This window comes from Bos taurus, chromosome 18 (genome assembly GCF_002263795.3).
Source record: "Bos taurus isolate L1 Dominette 01449 registration number 42190680 breed Hereford chromosome 18, ARS-UCD2.0, whole genome shotgun sequence".
NCBI lineage: Eukaryota > Metazoa > Chordata > Mammalia > Artiodactyla > Bovidae > Bos > Bos taurus.
Window position 1 is genome coordinate 36,604,260 of NC_037345.1, and position 24,310 is coordinate 36,628,569.

Consider the following 24,310-nt stretch of genomic DNA (forward strand, 5'->3'; position numbering starts at 1 on the left):
TTTGGAGCCCAAAAAATAAAGTCTGACACTGTTTCCACTGTTTCGCCATCTATTTCCCAAGAAGTGATGGGACCAGATGCCATGATCTTCGTTTTCTGAATGTTGAGCTTTAAGCCAACTTTTTCACTCTCCACTTTCACTTTCATCAAGAGGCTTTTGAGTTCCTCTTCACTTTCTGCCATAAGGGTGGTGTCATCTGCATATCTGAGGTTATTGATATTTCTTTTGGCAGTCTTGATTCCAGCTTGTATTTCTTCCAGCCCAGCGTTTCTCATGGTGTATTCTGCATATAAGTTAAATAAACAGGGTGACAATACACAGCCTTGACGTACTCCTTTTCCTATTTGGAACCAGTCTGTTGTTCCATGTCCAGTTCTAACTGTTGCTTCCTGACGTGCATACAGATTTCTCAAGAGGCAGGTCAGGTGGTCTGGTATTCCCATCTCTTTAAGAATTTTCCACAGTTTATCGTGATCCACACAGTCAAAGGCTTTGGCATAGTCAATAAAGCAGAAATAGATGTTTTTCTGGAACTCTCTTGCTTTTTCCATGATCCAGCGGATGTTGGCAATTTGATCTCTGGTTCCTCTGCCTTTTCTAAAACCAGCTTGAACATCTGGAAGTTCACGGTTCACGTATTGCTGAAGCCTGGCTTGGAGAATTTTGAGCATTACTTTACTAGCGTGTGAGATGAGTGCAACTGTGCGGTAGTTTGAGCATTCTTTGGCATTGCCTTTCTTTGGGATTGGAATGAAAACTGACCTTTTCCAGTCTTGTGGCCACTGCTGAGTTTTCCAAATTTGCTGGCATATTGAGTGCAGCACTTTCACAGCATCATCTTTCAGGATTTGAAATAGCTCAACTGGACTTCCATCACCTCCACTAGCTTTGTTCATAGTGATGCTTTCTAAGGCCCACTTGACTTCACATTCCAGGATGTCTGGCTCTAGGTGAGTGATCACACCATCGTGATTATCTGGGTCGTGAAGATCTTTTTTGTACAGTTCTTCTGTGTATTCTTGCCACCTCTTCTTAATATCTTCTGCTTCTGTTAGGTCCATACCATTTCTGTCCTTTATCGAGCCCATCTTTGCATGAAATGTTCCCTTGGTATCTCTGATTTTCTTGAAGAGATCTCTAGTCTTTCCCATTCTGTTGTTTTCCTCTATTTCTTTGCATTGATCACTGAAGAAGGCTTTCTTATCTCTTCTTGCTATTCTTTGGAACGCTGCATTCAGATGCTTATATCTTTCCTTTTCTCCTTTGCTTTTTGCTTCTCTTCTTTTCACAGCTATTTGTAAGGCCTCCTTTTCACAGCTATTTGTAAGGCCTCCTTTTCACAGCTATTTGTAAGGCCACAGGGATGGTCTTGATCCCTGTCTCCTGTACAATGTCACAAACCTCATTTCATAGTTCATCAGGCACTCTATCTATCAGATCTAGGTCCTTAAATCTATTTCTCACTTCCACTGTATAATCATAAGGGATTTGATTTAGGTCATACCTGAATGGTCTAGTGGTTTTTCCCTACTTTCTTCAATTTCAGTCTGAATTAGGCAATAAGGAGCTCATGATCTGAGCCACAGTCAGCTCCTGGTCTTGTTTTTTCTGAATGTATAGAGCTTCTCCATCTTTGGCAGCAAAGAGTATAATCAATCTGATTTCGGTGTTGACCATCTGGTGATTTCCATGTGTAGAGTCTTCTCTTGTCTTGTTGGAAGAGGGTGTTTGGTCTGACCAGTGCATTTTCTTGGCAAAACTCTATTAGTCTTTGCCCTGCTTCATTCCGTACTCCAAGGCCAAATTTGCCTGGTACTCCAGGTGTTTCTTGACTTCCTACTTTTTCATTCTAGTCCCCTATAATGAAAAGGACATCTTTTTTGGGTGTTAGTTCTAAAAGGTCTTGTAGGTCTTCATAGAACTGTTCAACTTCAGCTTCTTCAGCGTTACTGTTTGGGGCATAGACTTGGATTACTGTGATGTTGAATGGTTTGCCTTGGAAACGAACAGAGATCATCCTGTCGTTTTTGAGATTGCATCCAAGTACTGCATTTCAGACTCTTTTGTTGACCATGATGGCCACTCCATTTCTTCTGAGGGATTCCTGCCTGCAGTAGTAGATATAATGGTCATCTGAGTTAAATTCACCCATTCCAGTCCATTTCAGTTCGCTGATTCCTAGAATGTCGACATTCACTCTTGCCATCTCTTGTTTGACCACTTCCAATTTGCCTTGATTCATGGACCTGACATTCCAGGTTCCTATGCAATATTGCTCTTTACAGCATCGGACCTTGCTTCTATCACCAGTCACATCCACAGCTGGGTATTGTTTTTGCTTTGGCTCCATCCCTTCATTCTTTCTGGAGTTATTTCTCCACTGATCTCCAGTAGCATATTGGGCACCTACTGACCTGGGGAGTTTCTCTTTCAGTATCCTATCATTTTGCCTTTTCATACTGTTCATGGGGTTCTCAAGGCAAGAATACTGAAGTGGTTTGCCATTCCCTTCTCCAGTGGACCACATTCTGTCAGATCTCTCTGCTTAATCCTGTCTCCTTTTTCAAAATGTTCTTTTAGAAATAATTTTTTGCTTTTCAGAGCTTTATAATTTTTGTAAGATTTTGAGATCTCTTTTTATATTTTTTATAAAATTATAATTTTTGAGATCAAGCATAATTAAGATGGCCTATAGTTATTTAGCATAAATAAAGAACAGGGCAATTATAGTTTCTTTTTTCACACTCTTGTAGAGATTTTTTTGTTTAGATGTCATTAACATTCAGATGACAATTTTTTTCTGGTTTATTGAGATATAATTAACATACAGCACTATATAAGTTTAAAGTGTACAGCATAATGATTTGACTTGCACATTTTGTGAAATAATTACAATAAGTTATCATTCATCATTTCATATAGATAAGTATCATTGTTGTATTATGTGGTGTGTGTGTGTTTTGTAAACTCCATGAACTCAAAGTCCACTTTTTAAAAAATATTTATTTATGTATCTGTTTATTTTTGGCCGTATTGGGTCTTTGTTGCTTCGCATGAACTTTCTCTAGTTGCAGCAAGCAGGGTCTACTCACTGCAGTGTGCAACATCTAGGTGCGTGGGCTCAGCAGTTGTGGGTCCTGGGCTTAGTTGCTCCTTGGCATGTGGGATCTTCCTGGATCAGAGACAGGACCCATGTTCTCTGCATTGGCAGGTGGAGTCTTAACCACTGGACCGCTAGGGAAGTCCTTTTTGTTGTTGTTGTTTTTAAGTGACATGATACTTAAAGTCAATCGTAGCAATCTTTTACAGATGAGTCAAGTGAGACCCTGGAACATTTAATGACTTGCTCAAATTGACACAGGTAAATACAATTGGGATTCTCAATCTCAAATTCTACTTTTATTCTGTGTAACCTCTACCCACCGGAGAAGGCAATGGCACCCGACTCTAGTACTCTTGCCTGGAAAATCCCATGGACGGAGGAGCCTGGTAGGCTGCAGTCCATGGGGTCGCTAAGAGTCGGACAAGACTGAGCGACTTCACTTTCACTTTTCATGCATTGGAGAAGGAAATGGCAACCCACTCCAATGTTCTTGCCTGGAGAATCCCAGGGATGGGGGAGCCTGGTGGGCTGCTGTCTGTGGGGTCGCACAAAGTCGGACACGACTGAAGTGACTTAGCAGCAGCAGCAACCTCTACCCACATGCAGTGGCACTGAATAAAAGGGATTCAGTATCTTATGAATGGTACTCATGATGACCATACTCAACCACTAAGTATCTGACCTGAGTTTTAATTTTTCTATCCAACTGAAGCCATTCCTGAATATATAACAAATACATTAATATGCACTGTAAGAAACATAATGAAATATAACAAATTTCTTGAAATTTTCAGCCTAAACTCTTTAGTCTTTTATGTTGAAATGAGAAAATTTAGGATCATTTTAGTTGTGAGTCTTTACTCTGAGATCCAGAAGTCTTTTAGAGTTCCCAGTTATAAAACTGCTAAACGAACTGTGCCAACCACTTACCCAAATTCCTCATTTGGCTGTTATTAGTGTCACCAGTAAGCGTTTTATTTTTATATATGAAAAACAATGCCTTCTTATCATCATGGTATGCTGGCTGGTTTCTCTTGGGGGTATGGGGGTGTAGAAGGAGGGATTTTAAAGAGATTCTCATGGATACACAATGCTGGTACAAGGGTGAGGCAGATGCAAAATTTAAGGGCTTGCCAAAACCCACAGCTATCAAGATAAATGCCATTTTTATGGTATATTTTTAAAAAATCAAAATTAAAGAATTTTGATTCTTTAATCCAAAAGAATCAAAGAACCCATGATGAACAAAATGCTAGTATTTTAAGTGACGGCAAGACCCAGCAGGGTTGGAATCAGAAAATGATGAATGACGTGGGTTCTACAAGTGCAGAGTCAGATTCTGTCTTCCCTAGAATTTTGATATTCATCACAGATATTTCTTTTTTGGAAAAGAAAACATTGCACTAAAATATTATTTATCTTGATTGCTGAATTTTTGGCACCCCTTTAAATTTTCTGCAGTTGAGACAAATATCTCTCTTGCCTCACCCCAGCCCTGAACATCTTTGCCAGGGAAAGCTGGCAAGAAGCTCCCACACCACCCACCCCATGTGTGCCTGGCTTTGTGAGCTGAAATTTCTCTCCCTGGCATCACTGATGGCAGGAGAAAACTTTTTTTCAACTTTTTCCATTCGGACACATTTATCTGTTCACGGGGCACATCCTGCAGCCAGGTGCTGTCATGGGGTCAGCTGACCCGACAGACCAGTGAGGGAGAGTGTCTTCCTGCTGAGTCTCCACATTCCCTGGATGAAAAGTAAAACTTCTGAAAGTCCTAACGGAGGCACAAAGGTACACATTACCCACCTAATAATACCTGTCACATTGAATTCAACTTCTCTTTGGTGTCACCTGAATGTTCTCAAATGCTCCAAGTTTCTGACATTGGAGGACAGAGGAACCTGGCATGCTGCAGTTCATGGGGTTGCAACATGACTTAGCGACTGAATAACAACAAAATCTGAGGTTATTTTTCCTCTAACAATCAAACAAGAGGCTTGGGCATCATTGCATAGAGTTTGGGATGCTCCCAAGGGAAAGGGAGAAGGGTTTGTACTGCCTCTGTCCGCTCCTGCTTTCAGTCTCTGCTACCCTGACTCCCTAACCCTCAAAAAGTTCTTGCCCAGGCAGCTGTGATCCTCTCTGGGTAATGCTTTTCACTCCATGCAGACACTTCTTTCCTCACATCCCCAAGGTATCAGCAACAAGGCTTTTTGTGTAAGAGACTTTTCCTGAAGGTTTGTGGGGAACAAAGAGACTACAGCACAGTTCAGGACAGGAAACTATTTAAATTTTTAAAAATATATGTTTGGATGAGCAAAGTCTAAGATCATTCACTGCCAGCAAATTTGCACTGCAAGAAACACTACAGGGGTATTTCTCAGAGTGAAATGAAATGGTCTCTGATAGAAACTTGGATCTTTGGGAAGAATGAAGGGCAAATAAAAAGAGTAGTATTAAGAACCATTTGAAAATACTTCATTTCTTTAAAATACTTATGAAATAATAAGTATTTTACATTAAATGGCACAATATTAATTTTAAGTGGACTGTGAAATGTTAGGATATATATATATAATCTATATCTGAGGATATATATATATAAACTAAGATCCTGAAATATATGTATGTATTTTTTCTGGCTGTACCACATGGCTTGCAGGATCTTGGTTTCCTGACCAGGAACTGAACACAGGGCCTAGAGTGAAAGTGCCAAGTCCTTACCACTGGACCACTGAGGAATCCCCAAGGATATGCATTTTAATTTATACATTGCCTACCTCATTTTTAAATTTTTTTATCTAATTTTTATTTTATATTGGAGTATAGATGATTTACAATGCTGTACAGCAAAGTGATTCAGTTATACATATACACGTCTATTCTTTTTTCAGATTTTTTCCTATATAAATTGTTATAGAATATTGAATTGAGTTCCCTGGGCTTATTCAGTAGGTCCTTATTGATTGTCTATCTTTTTATATTGTGGTGTGTATATGTTAATCCCAAACTTGCTAATTTATCCTCCACCCGCCCCCCCACCCCCGCCCCACCCATCTTTCCTCTTTGGTGACCATAAATGTGTTTTTGAGGACTCTGAGTCTGTTTTTGTTTTGTGAATAAGTTCATTTGTAACTTTTTTTTTAGATTCCACAGATAGGTGATATCATATGATACGACTTTTCCTTTATCTGACTTACTTCACTTAGTATGATCATGTCTAGGTCCACCATGTTGCTGCAAATGACATTATTTCATTATTTTTTATGGCAGAGTGGTATTTCATTGTGTGTGTGTGCCTCATCTTCTTTGTCCATTTCTCTGTCCATGGACATTTAGGTTGCTTCCATGTCTCAGCTTGTAAATAGTGCTGCAGTGAACACTGGGGTGAGTGCAGCTTTTCAAATTATGGCTTTCTCTGAATATATGCCAAGAGTAGGATGCTGGATCATATGGTAGTTCTATTTTTAATTTGTTTGTTTTCAGGTTTTTTAAAGAATCTCCATAAAAGTTTAAGTTATCCATAGTGGCTACACCAAGTTACATTCCCACCAACAGTGTAGGAGGGTACAGGGACCACTTTAAAGGTGCAAAGAAGCATAACAAAAAATCTGATAGACAAAGTAGGTTTCTGAAGAAATATTTAATCCAAAAGAAGACAAGATAGGAAGAAGAGAGAAGCAAACACATACCAGAGGACAAAGAAAAGAACAAATAATAAAATGGTAGACTTATATCCAACCAAATCAATAACTACATTAAAAGTTAATAGTCTACAGCACTTCAATTAAAAGTGGAAATTGTCAGAACAGATAAAAATGCCTGTTTCAACTGTACCCTGTCTACAAGACACATGAGAACAGTGACTATTATCAGAGATAAAAAGGGTAATAAGTATCACCAGGAAGGTATAGCAATCATTACATAACAGAGTTTCAGCGAGTTCATAAAGGAAAAACAGAGTGACAGAATTCAAAAATACATAGATAGATACATAGATAGAAATCTGCTATCATAATTAGATATTTTTAACACCTTTTCAGCCAAGACAAAATAATCGTAAAAGATATAGAAGATTTGAACACTACTATCAACTATCTTGTAAAGCATCTGCCTATAATGCAGGAGACCCGGGTTCGATCCCTGGGTTGGGAAGATTCCCTGGAGAAGGAAATGGCGACCCACTCCAGTACTCTTGCCAGGAAAATCCCATGGACAAAGGATCCTGGCGGGCTACAGTCCATGCGGCTGCAAAGAGTTGGGCACTACTGAGCATGTGCACACACACCCACACACACCCCAACTATCTTGATCTAATTGATATTTACAGAACAGTGTACTCAACAAAATGCACATTATCTTCATGTTCAAGTGCCCCTGATGTATTCACAATGATCACATGCTAAGCCGTAAAACAATTCTCAGTAAATTTAAAGTGGCTAAAGCTGGGACCTCCCTGGTGGTTCAGTGGTTAAGACTCAGCGCTTCCACTGTAGGGGGCACAGGTTCCAACCCTACTGGGGGAACTGAGATCCTGAAAACTGCGTGGTGCAGCCAAAATAAAAGACAAAATGAAATAAAATGGCTAAAATCATATAGAGAATGTTACCTGACCACAATGAAATCATGAGTCGGTAATAATAATGTATGTAGAAAAATGCCAAATACTTGGAACTTAAATAGCACAGATCTAAATAATTAGGGGGCTTCCCAGGTGGTGTTAGTGGTAAAGAACCTGCCGGCAAATGCAGGAGATGTAAGAGATGCAGGATTCAATCCCTGCATCAGTAGGTTCCCCTGGAAGAGGGCATTTAAACTCACTCCAGTATTCTTGCTTGGAAAATCCCCATAGACAGAGGAGCCTGGCAGGCTACAGTTCATAGGGGCACAAAGAGTCGTGCATGACTGAAGCAACTTAGCATGCACACAAAAAATTAATACGAAAAGCCTCAGCAAATATTGGAAAGTATTTTATCTGATTGATTATAAAAATAAAATATACGAGCTTTGTGAGATCAGACAAAACAGTTCTTAGAGATATATTTATAGCTTTAAAACCAAATGGCAAAAAAAAAGACTTAGGTTTCACTTTCAGAAGCTAGAAAAAGAAGAGCAAAATAAACCTAAAGTAAATGATGGGAAGGAAGTAAGAAAGAGAAGGACAGAAGTTATAAAAGAGAGAGCCCATAAACAAATTTAACAAAGCCAAAACTGGCTATTGGAAAAGATCAACAGAAATAACCCCCAGCTGTACTAACTACTTCCCCCCTCCACCCCCTGCAAAAAGAGAGGACAAACTACCAACATTAGAAATAAAAGAAAGGATATCACTACAAATGTGGAAATTCAACAAGTCTCTTTCATAATCCTAGCAACCTTTTAAAAACGACAACCTGATTCTAAAATTTATATGGAGGACCTATTGATAGACTACCCAAACTGAAAGAAAAAGGAGCTTAAGGACAAGATAAGAAGGACTCCTGCTACTTGATTTCAAGACCTACTATAAAGTTATAGTAGTCAAGGCTCTATATCAAGATTCTATTATAAGGATCAACAAATAGGTTAATGGAACATAATAGGAAGTTCAGAAATATAATATGATTTAATTTTTGACAGAGGTATTAAAGCAGTCTAACAGAGCAAGGAGACTCTTCATTGAATTATGCTGCAACAGCTAGATATGTGTAATTTAAAAAAAACTCAAACATTAGCTTACGTACAAAAATTATTTTGAGGTGGAGCATAGACCTACATGTAGAAACTAAAACTATAAAGCTTCTCTAGGAGAATATCTTTTGTGACTGGTTGATAAAGATTTTTTTTTTTTTTAAGACAGGAAAATGCAGGCCATAGACTGGGAGATATTCTTTGTAAAGAAAGCATTTATCTAACAAAGGATTGGTATTTGGGATTTAGAAAGGACTCCTGTAAGTCAAGAGTACAAAAGACAAATAACCCACTAAAAAATGGCAAAAATTTGAAGAGACACTTCACAAAGGATGCTAGATGAATGTCCAGTAAGCACTTGATAACATGCTCCATGTCATTAATTATCAGTGCGTGCATGCTAAGTCGCTTCAGTTGTGTCCAACTCTTTGTGACCCAATGGATTGTAGCCCTCCAGGCTCCTCTGTCCATGGGATTCTCCAGGCAAAACTACTGGAGTGGGTTGCCATTTCCTTCTCCAGGGGATCTTCCTTATCCAAAGACTGAACCTGTGTCTCTTGCATCTCCTGCATTGCCAGGTGGATTCTTTACCACTAGCTCCACCTTGTTCAGTTTCTCAGTTGTGTCTGACTCTTTGCATGGACTGAAGCATGCCAGGCTTCTCTGTCCATCAGCAACTCCCAGAACTTGCTCAAATTTGTGTCCATCGAGTCAGTGATGCCATCCAACCATCTCATCCTCTGTCGTCCCTTTCTCTTGCCTTCAATCTTTCCCAGCATCAGGGTCTTTTCCAATGAGTCAGCTCTTCACTTCAGGTGGCCAAAGTATCGGACTTTCAGCTTCAGCATCAGGCCTTCCAATGAATATTCAGGGTTGATTTCCTTTAGGATTGACTGGTTTGATCTCCATGCTGTCCGAGGGACTCTCAAGAATCTTCTCCAGCACCACAGTTTGAAGGCATCAGTTCTTCAGTGCTCAGCCTTTTTTATTGTCCAATTCTCGCATTCGTACATGACTATTGGAAAAACCATAGCTTTGACTATACAGACTTTTGTAAGTAAAGTAGTGTCTCTGCTTTTTAATACTGTGTCTAGGTTTGTTACTGCTTTTCTTCCAAAGAGCAAGTGTCTTTTAATTTCATGGCTACAGTCACCATTCACAGTGATTTTGAATCCCAAGAAAATAAAGTCTGTCACAGTTTCCATTGTTTTCCTATCTATTTGCCATGAAGTGGTGGATTGGATGCCATCATCTTCATGTTTTGAATGTTGAGTTTTAAGCCAGCTTTTTCACTTTCCTCTTTCACCTTTATCAAGTGACTCTTTAGTTCCCTCGTCCTCTCTGCTTTCTCCCTTAAGGGTGGTATCATCTGCATATCTGAGGTTATAGGTATTTTTCCAGGCAATCTTGATTCCAGCTTGTGCTTCATCTAGCTCAGCATTTCACATGACGTACTCTGCATATAGGTTCCATGTCCGGTTCTAACTGTTGGTTCTTGACCTGCATACACGTTTGCAGGAGGCAGGTAATGTGGCCTGGTATTCCCATCTCTCTAAGAATTTTCCACAATTTGTTGTGATCTACATGGTCAAAGCCTTTAGAATAGTCAGTGAAGCAGAAGTAGATGTTTTTCTGGAATCCCCTTGCTTTTTCAATGATTCAACGTATGTTGGCAATTTTATCTCTGGTTCCTCTGCCTTTTCTAAATCCAGCTTGTACATCTGGAAGTACATTTGGAAGCTCCATCTGGGAAGCCCTAAAACGGTGTGTTGCCTCCCCATCAGGGACTCAAACCCCGGTCTCCTGCATGACAGGCAGGGATAATCACCACTATACTAACAAGGATGGCTTAGTTATCAGAGAAATGCAAATTAAAACTACAGTGAGGGGACTCCCTGGTGGTCCAGTGGTTAAGACTTTACTTTCCAATGCAGGGGGTTCAGGTTCGATCCCTGGTCCAGGAGCAAATTCAATAAAGACTTTAAAAATGATCCACATTAAAAAAAACTTTAAGAAAAAAAACACCACCACAGTGAGGTATCACTACACACCCACCATAACAGCTTAAATGAGAAAGGCAAACACCGTCAAATGTCAGCAAAGTACTGAACCAGTGTTAACTTTCCCATCTTGTTGCTGGGAGTCTAAAGTCATACAGCCACTTTGTTTGTTTTTTTTTGTTTTTTTTTTAGCCCAGACACAGTAACTTTTATTTCAGTCATGTCTGCACACCCAAATTATGCTCTCACCTATCCCTATATGCTTTCTTTTTCTCACCTCTTTATTAGCCAAATCAATTCATAAACAAGTCCTTTCACTTCTACCGCTAAAGCATGAAGTCAGGAAGCTTGAAGGGGCAAAAAATTACATCTTTATTTTCAGTATCTTCTAGTGAAAATTTATTTATTTATTTATTTATTTTTACATTTTATTTTTTAATTATTTTTTTAATTTTCTTTTTTTATTATTATTTTTTTTAATTTTATTTTATTTTTAAACTTTACATAATTGTATTAGTTTTGCCAAATATCAAAATGAATCCATCACAGGTATATATGTGCTCCCCATCCTGAACCCTCCTCCCTCCTCCCTCCCCATACCATCCCTCTGGGTCGTCATACAGCCACTTTGAAATGAAGCTATGGCAGTTTCGCATGAAGCTAAACATACCCCTACAACCCAGCAATTTTGGTTTTGGGTTATTTACCCAAGAGAAATAAAAGCATATGTCCAACAGAAAGACTAGTATGAGGGTGATAATAGCGTTTTTCTTTATAAAGCCCCAAACTGGAAGCATCCCAGATGTCAATCAACAGGAGCATGGATAAACAAATTGTGGTACATTCATGCGGTGAAAAGGAACAAACTACTTATTCATGCAACACCATGAATGAATTTCAGAAACATTATGCCAAGTGAAAGAAGCCTTAGACAAAAGAGTCCATACTGTGTCATTTCATTTATATGAAGTTCTAAAGCTGGCAAAACTAATCTTTGATGGAAAAGAAAAAAGGAGAATACAATGACTGTAGTGGGGAATTGGGAAGAGGCACAAGGGAACTTTCTGGATGGTAACAACATTTTAGATTTTGTTAGAGATTTGGATTACACAGGTGTATGCATTTCTCAAACACAATGAATTATATACTGTTACTATGAATGCATTTCTCTTCATGTAAGTCTTCCCTCAAAGGAAACCCCATAAATAAACAGTAAACTTTTGTCAATGATACATATTCTGAAATGCTAGGGAAAGTGCAACTTGCTTTGAAATGCATCCAGTCATATGTATATAGATGTTCACTATATAATAATTGCAGTTTCCTATGTTTGTAGTATTTGAAAATAAACTGTTGGGGGAAAAGTGAATACTAGATAATGTCCAAGTGCGTTTGTAGTAGCACTGTTTGCAGTGGCCCCCAGTGGAAATAACATCTCTGTCCATCAGCAATAGAGAGGATAAATCAATTGCATTATAATCATTAAAATGGAACAGTCTCCAGCAATGAAAAATAAAAGATATATAACTATATGCACCAGTATGATTGAACCTCACAAATACAATATCAAGTGAAAGAAGGCAGATACTAAAGGGCACGCCCATCTTGATAATATACAAAAACAGGCAAAACTAGTCCATGCTGTTCAAAGTCAGGATAGTGACTGCCCTGGGGTGGAGTCACGACTGGAAAAGAATCCAAGGGCAGCTGCTAAATTGCCTGACTTGAGTGCTGGTTATATGGGTGTATGTGAAAAGTTAGCAGGTAGTAGACATTTATCTCTACATCTATTATTACTTCAATAAAAGTGTTCCAGAAAAAAAATTGTTAGACCTCACTGCTCTTAAAACAGGTTCCTCAGCCCCACCCCACCCCTGGGAATTCTTTGCCAGCCATTTTCCTCCCATTTCTCTTCTCCCAGCTCCCAGCCTCCGACACACCTATCTCCCTCACCTGCTAAGTGAGAACTCAGTGCAGAGGAATTTAGTTCTCAACCTCTACCCTGTTCTAGGCTCCAGGATGGAGTCAGCTAGAAAAGGCTCATGAAAGACTTCACCTAAACTGAAGAGCTGTGCAGCTCCAAGATAAATTCCTTAGCTTCCTGATGGCAACAACAACAGAATTGCTGCAGGCATTGTTTAAAAACAAATTGTCTTCCCTTTACGTGGGTGTCTGTGTCTTCCCTTTCTGCCACCTTTAGTTTATCCCTCTTACTGTTCCCCCCCACTCCGCTTTTTTTAGAGATTTCTTTTTTTATGTGGACCATTTTAAAGTCTTTATTGAATCTGTTACAATATTGCTGCCTTTTTTTTTTTTAGTGTTTTGATTTTTTTTGGCCACAAGGCAGGTGGGATCTCAGCTCTCTGACCAGGGATCAAACCCACACCCCCTGCATTTGAAGGCAAAGTCTTAACCACTGGACCTCCAGGGAAGTCCCACCCCTCTCTTTCGCTTCAGTTGTGTTGGAATCTTTGCGACCCTTTGGACTGTAGCCCGCCAGGCTCCTCTGTCCATGGGACTCTCCAGGTAAGAACACTGGAGTGGGTTGCCATGCCCTCCTCCAGGGGATCTTCCCGACTCAGGGATCAAACTCACATCTCTTTTGCCTCCTGCATTGGCAGAAAGATTCTTTACTGCTAGTGCTCCCTGGGAAGCCCTTTTAAAGAGAGATAGTAGCTTACTTCTTTCACCAAATCTGTGAAGCAATGACTCGCCTCAGAGATTGTTCTGTTGTTTCAGCTCAGGCCCAAGATTCCCCTGGCTTAGGTAAGTCAACCCCACCAAAAGTTGGAGGTGAGGTTAGAGGTGGGGGGGAAGGGGTTAATGGATGATGGGGGGAGGGGAGGAGAAGAGGGAGGTGGGGAGAAGAGTAGGGGACAGAAGCACAGTGGGGTGAGGATCCAACTCTGCTCTTCTCACCCTTGTGATTGGTTGAGAAGTCTAGATGAATGCACATCTAAACAAAACAAGAAAACTATTCAACTAAACATTTCTTCTTTTGCTCAGATGGGTGAATTTCTCTCATCACTTGATGGATCAGAAGCCTTTGCCAGTTAATCTTTCCCTCTTCCTTGAAAGACTCCTCTAGGTGGCATCTTATCTCCCTGTCTGTTCCTTCTTGGTCTCCTGCCGACTTTCTCTTCATCTCTTTGACCTCTAAATGTTTGAGCACCCCAGGGCATGGTCCTTACACCCTACCTATTTAGTTACTTTCACTCTCTGTGACTCCACTCTATTTCGTGGCTTAAAAAAATACTATCCACACCCTAATGACTTCCACATTTGTGTATCTAGCCAGATTGCTCCGTTGAATGCCAGAACTGTTTGTTTAACTGCCTGTTCACCTAGATCTCTAATAGGCATCTGACATTTATCATACCCAGTACTGAGCTCCTGCTTTCCCTCCTCCAAACCTGTTCCTCCCACAGAGAGCTCAGTAAATGGCAACTCCATTCTTCCAGATGCTTGGGCCAGAAACTTGGGTGTCATTCCCGACTCCTCCCTTTCTCTCACCTCCCACCTCCAATCTGTCAGGAAGTCCTGCTGACTTCAGTGCAGAAGACACCCAGTCTCTGACTGCTCTCACCACCTTCGTTCCATTCGAGCCTCCAGCATTCCTCACCTGGATTATCAACAGCCTCCCAACCTCGTCCCCCATCAGCCTGATCTCAATACAGCAGCCAGGGTGATTCTGTTAAAATGCACGTCTGCTTGAAATACTCCATCAGCTTCCTGACTCGCTCAGAGTGAACGCCAGCACCCTTGCCATGGCCTGCTAGGCTCCGCACGGCCTGGCCTCCTCTCCTTACTTCTCTCGCCTCACTTCTGATTGCTCTTTGCCTCACTGGTCTTACTCCAGCCACATTGCGCAGTCCTCGAACACACTCTTGCCTCTGTGCCTTTGCACATCCCCTTCACTCTGTTTCAAATGCCCTTCCCCCTCCACGACTCAATTTCTTCTCTTGTCTATGAGAGCTTAAGTCTGGTATCACTTTCTCAGTGAGGCCCTAGCCCCCCTGCCTAAAATTGTACATTTTCTTATGTCTTCTCTCTCTCCTTTCTCTGCCTCATTTCTCTTGCTGGCACTCCTTGTCATCTTTGACACATGTATTTTTCATGTGTTTATATTTTTAAAAATCTATCTTCCCCCACTAGAATGTAAAGTCCGTGAAGGCAGGGATTTTTATATGTTTGGTTCACTGCCAAGTCTTCTAGAACTGTGCTTGTCATGTGTAAGTGTTCGGTATTTGGGAGCTTTTGTTTATTTCAATACTTATTCATTTATTTATTTAGCTGCATGCAGGATCTTCATTGTGGCATGAGGGATCTTAGTTCTCCTAAAGGAATTGAACCCATGCCCTCTGCATTGGAAGGTGGATTCTTAACCACGTTGGACCACCAGGGAAGTTGACCCCTTCCTTTCCCCTGCCTCCCCCAGTTGTGGCATGTGAACTCTTGGTTGCAGGGTCCTTTCTGTGTCATGTGGGATCTTGTTCCCTGACCAGAAATGGAATCTGGGCCCCGTGCATTGGGAGTGCAGAGTCTTAGCCACTGGACTACCAGGGAAGTTCCCCTCAGTGTTTGTTGGATGAGTGAATGGTTTCTTCAGAAGGGCCTGAGGGATGCTAACAGGTAAGAGGAAGTCCGTCAGATGAGAGAAGGCCAGAGGGGCCTACAGATACCTGGGAGGGGATGGAATTTTATTCAGTCTTTGGGGAATGGGGAGTCCTTGGAAAAGTGAGGAGAAAGAGAACTTTTAGCATAGAGAGTAAGAACTTGTGGAGTTGGCTGCTGTGGGTTTAAATCCTGCCTTGGCCAGTTACTAGATGTGGACAAGCCACCTCAATTCTCCGGATCTCAGTCTCCATGTCTATAAAACAGAACATAGCACTCACCTCATAGGTTTGTTGTTGTTTTTTAAATGGGTGTGTTTTTTTGCTTGTTTTTGTTTTTGGGAACTAATGAAATGACATACAAACAACATTTAGCAAAGGCAGGGTACTTAGGAAGACTTGGTTCAAAAATTGCTAGTTATTGTTATTGTGAAGAGATACCTATAAAGTAAGACTTCCTGTTGAAGGCCTTGATGAGTGTTCAAATGGGACAGAGGGATGGAGCTAGTTGGGCTTGCGTTTTAGACTCAGGAGCAGTAATCCCTCATGGGTACACAACAGATTCTTCCTCAGAACTCTCAGTCCCTGGCCTCAGCTGGTTGGGTTAAACCTAACTCCTGTCCTGCATTGGCTAAGATGGCCCTGCTTCCAAACAAAAAGGCAATCAGAGTTAGGCACAAGTGTGGTGTGAGGCCTCTGCTGGGGACCCAGCAGCTCCCAGACACGTCTGCCTGTCGTTCTGTTGCTGATGCAGTCAGAGCAGAGAGAAATGATTCACTTCCATCCCACCATCGACATCAGGATCCCAGCCAAGCACAGGTTTAGGGGTTGCTCGGCGGATTAATTTTTTCCCCCCCTTCCTGAGTTGAAAGAGTAACTTTGTGTTTCAAAAAGGTACTTTCTTTATACAGAGAAATTCTGTGGTGAGGGCTTGCTGGGCTTGGTTTGGGGATGAACCACTTTTGCTTATGTCTGGGGAGAGAATGAAATCTAGCGCCCCTGGGTTTTTTTTTTTTTTTTCCTTTTCCCCTCCCACCCAGTAGACATGCAGAGCTGAAAGATGTCTTTCAGAAAACCTGGAGACGAGAGAGTTGACTCGTAGGTAAAAAGGGTGCCCGTTCAGAAGGCTGCCAGAGAGAAGTGGCTTCTTGTTTGTCAGCGTGGGTTTGTGGTAAGGAGGTCGGTGAAGCCCTCCCCAGAGGACCCAGCACTAGACAGAACAAATGAAACCTCTATTTGTTCCTCTCGCCCCTGGATTTAGATGGTGCTTTATGGCCAGGGTTATGGGGATCAACCAAAACCCAGGCTGGTGTTTATTCCTGGGATTGCAGAGACAGATGCCTCTCTGTCCTTCCATTTTCCAGGCCAAGAGGGCAGGAGACACTTTCAATCAAACAGCCAGGCAGTGAAGAATTATTTTCGAGGTGCCCACGGTGTCCCCAATGCTGAGCCTCATAAATATAAATAGAAAAAGTACAGAATTGAGGCTCCAGCCCTCAAGGCACATAAAACCCAGTGAGCAGGAGGAGGCGTGGTGGGCAAAACCGACTCCAAGAAACTGAACTGACAGCAGTTTCGAGGTACCAAGAATTAATCTTACAGGAAGTATGAGAAGAGGGAGAAGGTGGGAGAAGGCTTGAGAGAGACCAGACGCACCATGGTGACAGAAAGCCTCTGTCTTCTGTTCCCTGCTGCAGTCTGGTGCTTAGGATAATGCCTTTTACAGAATGGGTATTCAGTAAATATTAAAGGAAGGAATGTAGAAGGAGGGGGCCGATGTTAGGAGGATAAATAGGTGAGGAAGAGGGAGGAGGGCATTCCAGCATGAGGAAAGGCCCCGAGAAATGAGTTGGATGTCTTGGTGAGACTGGTTTAACCACAGTGAAGGGTGTGTAGTGAGGAGTAGTGGGGAATGAGGTTAGATATGGGGCCAGACAGGGGGAGGCTGAAAAGCCAGGCAAAAAAATGTAGAGGAGATCAACCTTCCTCCGTCAAGCTTTTATTGAAGGTGGACCATTTGCCAGGTGCTGAGGCCAAAGAAAGTGGTAGAGCTCTAAAGATGAATCAAAAGGCATCAGTATGTGTTGGGGGTGGACAGAATGGCTGCACTTTATTGTAATAATTGTGCACATGAGGGTAGGGAAGAAACTTTTTGAGGCTCTAATCACAGTTTATTTGGATGCAAGGAACTGAGGTCATGCCCAACTCACTCAAATTAGTTTTGAGTTTATGGAAAGGTGTACCAGATATCCAAGGCTAGAAAGTAGAGTTCTTTCAAAAGGGAAACCAGAAGACTCGATCTGGTACACCGGACTGGTTCTTCTCCCTCCCTTTCTCCTTGCAATGCCTCCTGGATTGTCTCTGACCTCTACCACTTCCTCCACACTCAGCTCCCTTCCCTCTCCGATTCTCTCTCTTGCTAGGATTTTACTTGGTGCAAGCTTCATACCTTAACACCACAACACCCTCCTGCTCCAGGCCCAGCCATCCCCATCCGATTTCTGAGCCTTTTAGGTCAGAACATCAAGGGAAGAAAAGCTGATTGGCTCAGCCCAGCCTCCAGATGGGTACCCTGAGTCAGGTGACCCTCAGAAACAATCAACTACGGTCAGGAGGTAATGCTCGTGATTCAAACATGGCTGCCTGAGCCTACTAAGACCTGCAGTTGAAGGCAAATTCCAAAGAAGTGTGAACCAGGAGGCAGTAATAGGTTAAAGATACTGGGAGCAAATCAGTTCACTTGGTAGGAGTGGAAAAGAGAGAAGGCTATCACACTTCTAAGCAAGGCCTGAGTTAAAGGTCTGACTTAGTGTTAGGGGTAAAAATAACACCCCAGTTGTGGATGAAAGCGGCATTTTAAAGCATTTAGGCTGGCTGCGGTCCATAGGACTTTTCCAAAAATCGAGAAACTGAAGGGACCCAGAGAGTCAAGAAAGCGTTTGCCTAGTCCAGAATGGAGCCGTGTAGGAACGGGGATTAAAAAACAAAAATGTAGCCTGAAAATTTTTTTAAGGGCAGAGTCTGCTTCTCATTTAATTGCTCTAACCCTGGCCTCATAGTTAGGCTCAGGGTAAGAAACTACGCATTTGTTGGACTGAATCGAACTCCCCTAAAACCCAAACAAGGAACACATTGTTATTTGTATTCCGTTTGAGTCCAAGCCAGGACCAGGAACACAAAACAAAAATCAAAATACGATTTTTCTGACTCCTGATTCAGGGCTTGGGTCACTGGAGAAAGACTTGGTGAGGAACAAAAATGCAGCAGAAGGAAAGTCTGGGCCAAGGTGCCTGGCAGAGGGCTAGATGAACAGATAGCCTGTGCCCAGTGGCTCAGAGGCAGATCAAAGCTGGCTTCCCCAGCACAGGCAGTAAGCGTGGCAGGAATCCGGACCTCTCACCCAGTCCCCCACCCATGCTCACAGATGGAAAGCCACCCCATTAGTGGTTACACCTTTGAACACTGCCAACACATGGGCATTTGTGACAAAAATTTTATAGTCTAGCAGGTAGCTCTTTCCAGATAGGTGGTTGTGATACAAGCAGGTCACGTGATTTCTGGCTGACTCCCCAGGTTCACAGCACACTCGGGCAGGTTGCTTAACTGCTTGGCATCTCAGTTTCTTCTCTTTGTAAAACCAGTAATGATTAAATCCTTAATGAGGGTCAATGAGGAGATTAAATGAGAGAATATAGGCAAAACAGTTAAGTCAGTACCTGGCACAATCATCACCATAATTGCTACCAAAAAACTAGACTGCAGAGAAGAGCGTCCCAGGCTGGAGGGCCCCGGAGATCATTTAAACCTGCAGAGAGCGACCTGTTGGTGGCTGTGATTTGCATGTAGTACTCATCCCTCTTTTCTTCTGGGCTAGATGAATGATTGGTCCGGGAACAGCCATAGCAATTAGTCAAGACCGATCAGAATTCTTCCCTAGGATTTTTCCAGTTGGATCTTTCAGTGATAGAAAAGAAAATACCATCACTTCACCACTCCCCCTTTCCCTCCTTAACCGTAAAGATGTGAGCCCAGAGCTCCATTTCTTCCTTTCCTCCCTTGTATATAGAAGCTGGCCTGAAAGACTAAAGCTGATTTGCAGAGAGCACCTAGGCCAGAGTCTCCTCGCTGGGCAGAGCCCAAGTTCCTGAATCCTATTGACCCTAGATCCAAACCCCTACTCCCACTTGTCTGCAGCCTGATTACAGTAGCCCTTAAATTAATCTCTCTTTCCCGCCTGATTTTGCTTTCTTGCTCTTTGCTCATCCCCCACCCCCATCCTCTTTTCCTTCTTAAACTGCTTGAGATTACATTTCTGTTACTTGCAACTAGAATTTGTGCTTGAGGGTCAATTCACGAGGAGAACATCTGAGTTTGCATTTTCTTTTACATTAGAAAACAACAATACATTAAGTTTCATGGCAAAACAATATAGGTTATTACAGTTTATATTATTTTGTTTTTAAATAAAGAACACTAGTGAAAAAAATTGATGGTGATTTGTAGCCACCAAAATGTTGGGATTTGGGTGTAATACTATCTTGGACCATTTGAAAAGGAGCAACCTAGGGGCAACATTTACAAGTTACATCTATTAAATTTTTGAGTTGTTCTGAAGTTTGAGTGAATTTACGCCAAGGGTTGCAAACCTCAGTGCTACAGGAGCCAGGCAGGTAATGTCAGTAAGTGAGGTGCATGGTATGATGGTGAAAGACAAAAGGGAGTCATGGGGACTGTGGCAAAGTGGTGAGTGCTTGATTTATCTTAAAAAAGCTGCTACCACTCAGCCCCAGCCCATTGTTTCCATGCATAAATATGGGCAAAGAGTTGACAGAGCCTCTAGTTTTTAAAGGATTCTGAACATTTGGGATGTTTGATGTGACTAAATTTTGAAATTTAGCTGTGAGTTCAACTTTAAAAAGTGGGCGTGTAGGTAGAATGACCAACTATTCTAGGACTCAGGGATTTCCTGGGGTGTGGAAGTTGCATTGTGAACTAGGACAGGTTAGTTAACTTACGTGCAGCCCACACAGAACTCTTGTGAGACCTCTGGCTCACATTTCATGGTGTGAAATGAAATGGTCTCATTTCACCTCAGAACGATCTAGTGAAGTAATGTGTGATCAGTAAGATTAAGGCCTCTCCCTACTGTTTCCCCTCCATGGCTCTAAAATCTCCTCTCTGCTTGGAGAGGACAGGGCCTCTGGGCAGCCAGGAGATTAAGGAGTTTTCTCCTTAATCCCCCTTCTTTAGGTTTAAAGAAAGGCTCCATTTATAATTGCATTCCATATAGTGAACTTGGACGTGGTCCACTTGTATGAATGTGGAGACTGAAGGCGCAGAATTGGGAGGTGCCTTGCTCGAGCGAATGGTATGTTGGTGGCAGAAATTAACCCCGAGCATCTTGTTTGCTGGCTCGGTACCTGTCTTCTCTATTAGGGAAAGGAAAGGAGGCCAGCATTTGCTGATAGTCTTTAGGGTGCCAGGTCCCATGCTTGGTACCCATATTAGCCCTCCTAATTCCCAACGGATTCCTGAGAGAAGAACTGGAGTCCCAGACCCGCACCCTTTCCAGGCCACCACCCTGCCAATCTAGGTGTGCTGGGAGAGCGTTTGGGATTGCCAGGTTGTCACTGCACAAAGGGAGGGAGGGATGTGCGACTCAGGGTAGAGTGAAATTAGGGATAAAAGAGGATCCCTCTGCACAAGGCTCACCAGCTGTCAGTGGCTCTGGGTGGGTTACAGGGAAAGACAGGTCCACTCGTCATGAAATCATTCTCCGATGAGGTGATGCATGTTAAGTGACCTATAAACTTTTAAGAACATTCCAGACCCACTCATAAGCATTAGGAATCATTCCCTTTGGAAAAGCTGGTGTTCTTGAGGCAACAGAGCGTATACCAGCCAAGTGGGGAGGGGGGCCATTAGGATTTCCTCTCAACTGGAGGTCTGAATTCTTATAAAGGAGCCGGAATTAGAAATATGGTTTGTGTCTCATTAATACTTGGAGCCCTTATATCTTATATGTGTCTCTGACCTCTTTTAACAAGAGGAGCAAAAAGAACTGTATTATATCACAGTTACCAGAGGATGTTTTTTCAGATCTGAGTTCAAGTTGCAGCTCTTTCACTTAACTTGATGGGTGATAAAGGTCACAGGCTTCTAAACCTTTCTGGCCCTCAGATTTCCCCCCTAAGAATGAGGCTTAACAAGACCAGGACGTGGGGCTATCAGAAGGGTTAAAACAAAATGATACACACCTTCCATATGACCCAGACATCCCATTCCTATATATTCACCCAAGAGAAAATGATAATGCATGTTCCAGGATGCTCATACACACACATACACACAATTGTATTTGAATGTTTACATCAGTTCTATTCATAACTGCCCCAAACTGCAAACAACCCAAATGTCCTTCAATTGATGAATGCGTAAACAAACTGATACATCCATACAATGGAATAGAACTCCTTGAAAACGAGGAATAAACTACAATGGACCCTTGATCAGCATGGGTTTGAACTATACTGGTTCACTTGCATGCCAGTTTTTTCCAATAATAAATACAGTATTATATGGTATGCCATTGGTTGAATCTGAGGGTGTGCAACCATGGATACAGAGGAACCTCAAATATATAGGGTGAACTGTAAGTCATACATGAATTTTCAGCTGGGCAGAGAGTTGGTGCCTCCAACCTCCGTGTTGTTCAAGAGTCAACTGTATTGATACATACAACGTATACAGTAATAGTGGGGATGAATCTTAAATGTATTCTAAGTGAAGGAAGGCAGACATAAACGGTTACAGTACTGGATTATTCCATTCATATGACATTCTTGAAAAGGAACAACTCTAAGGACAAAAAACATATGAGTGAACTCCAGAAAAATAAATGACCCAATCAAAAAATGGGCCAAAGAGCTAAATAGACATTTCTCCAAAGAAGACATACAGATGGCTAACAAACACATGAAAAGATGCTCAACATCACTCATTATCAGAGAAATGCAAATCAAAACCACTATGAGGTACCCTTTCACACCAGTCAGAATGGCTGCGATCCAAAAGTCTACAAATAATAAATGCTGGAGAGGGTGTGGAGAAAAGGGAACCCTCTTACACTGTTGGTGGGAATGCAAACTAGTACAGCCACTATGGAGAACAGTGTGGAGATTCCTTAAAAAACTGGAAATAGAACTGCCTTATGATCCAGCAATCGCACTGCTGGGCATACACACTGAGGAAACCAGAAGGGAAAGAGACACGTGTACCCCAATGTTCATCGCAGCACTGTTTATAATAGCCAGGACATGGAAGCAACCTAGATGCCCATCAGCAGATGAATGGATAAGAAAGCTGTGGTACATATACACAATGGAGTATTACTCAACCATTAAAAAGAATACATTTGAATCAGTTCTAATGAGGTGGATGAAACTGGAGCCTATTATACAGAGTGAAGTTAGCCAGAAGGAAAAACACCAATACAGTATACTAACGCATATACACGGAATTTAGAAAGATGGTAACAATAACCCTGTGTACGAGACAGCAAAAGAGACAGTGATGTATAGAACAGTCTTATGGACTCTGTGGGAGAGGGAGAGGGTGGGAAGATTTGAAAGAATGGCATTGAAACGTAAAATATCATGTATGAAACGAGATGCCAGTCCAGGTTCGATGCACGATACTGGATGCTTGGGGCTAGTGTACTGGGACGACCCAGAGGCATGGTATGGGGAGGGAGGAGGGAGGAGGGTTCAGGATGGGGAACACATGTATACCTGTGGTGGATTCATTTTGATATTTGGCAAAACTAATACAATTATGTAAAGTTTAAAAATTAAAAAAAACAACATATGAGTGGTTGCTAGGGGCTGGAGAAGCGAAAATCATTCAGTCGTGTCCAGCTCTTTGTGACACCATGATCCCCATGAACTGTATAGTCCATGGAATTCTCCAGGCCAGAATACTGGGCTGGGTAGCCTTTCTTTTCTCCAGGGCATCTTCCCAACCCAGGGGTCAAACCCAGGTCTCCCGCATTGCAGGTGAATTCTTTACCTGTTGAGCCACAGGGAAAGCCCATTGTGGCTCAGGGGCCAGAGATGGGAGTGTAAATCGAGTGGCAGAGAGGGTGGGTAGTGAATGACTACAAAGAGTCGGGAAAGAATTTTTGAAGGGAGGTGGGGAGGTGATAAAATCTTTAAATATCTTGATGGCAGTAGTGGTTGCATGACTGTATACATGACAGTCAAAACTCACAGGACTGTCCACTGAAAAGGGTGAATTCTCCTGTATGTAAATGATGCCTCGTTATACCTGACTTTTAAAACGGCAAAACAGGGACTTCCCTAGCAGTCCTTCCAATTCAGAGGGTGTGGGTTGGATCCTTGGTTAGGAAGCTAAGATCCTACATGTCTCCTCATCAAAAAACCAAAACATAAAACAGGCAATATTGTAACAAATTCAATAAAGACTTAAAAAAAAAAATGTCCAAACAAAGGAAGAGGCCCTGGCTCAGTGGCCCCCAGGAAGAAAATAGCTACAGACTCCTTTGCACAAAAGTGTTAGTAACAATGTGTTTTTCTCTCCAGCATTTTTACTTTTGTAAAAAGAGCTTGCAACTTTTATAGGAAAAAAAAAAGGGTGGCAATCTGTGCATGTGTATTTATATTTATTTGTATGTATGAAAAGATATACAAGAAACTAGTAACCGCAGTGAGGTGACCTTGGGAGTGGGATAGGAACTGGGCAGGGGGGACCTGGGCAGGGGGGACCCAATCAGAGAAAGACTATTAAGTATAACTGTGTGTGTGTGTGTGTGTGTGTAAGACATTCACATGGTTAAAAATGTATGTCATTTTATACGCATTTATATAAATGGTATGTAATTTTTGAATTACGTGAAAGTATTACCC

At 41.9% G+C, this 24,310-nt stretch overlaps 1 protein-coding gene across 1 annotated transcript; it reads right to left on the minus strand.

Annotated features, from left to right (window-relative positions):
* Positions 1-470: 470 nt before the first annotated feature.
* Positions 471-1,151, minus strand: LOC132342764 (uncharacterized; the record flags this gene model as incomplete). Its single annotated transcript, XM_059877347.1, has 1 exon — positions 471-1,151. A coding segment is annotated over exon 1 (681 nt), but the record flags the coding sequence as incomplete, so codon positions are not given.
* Positions 1,152-24,310: the final 23,159 nt, after the last annotated feature.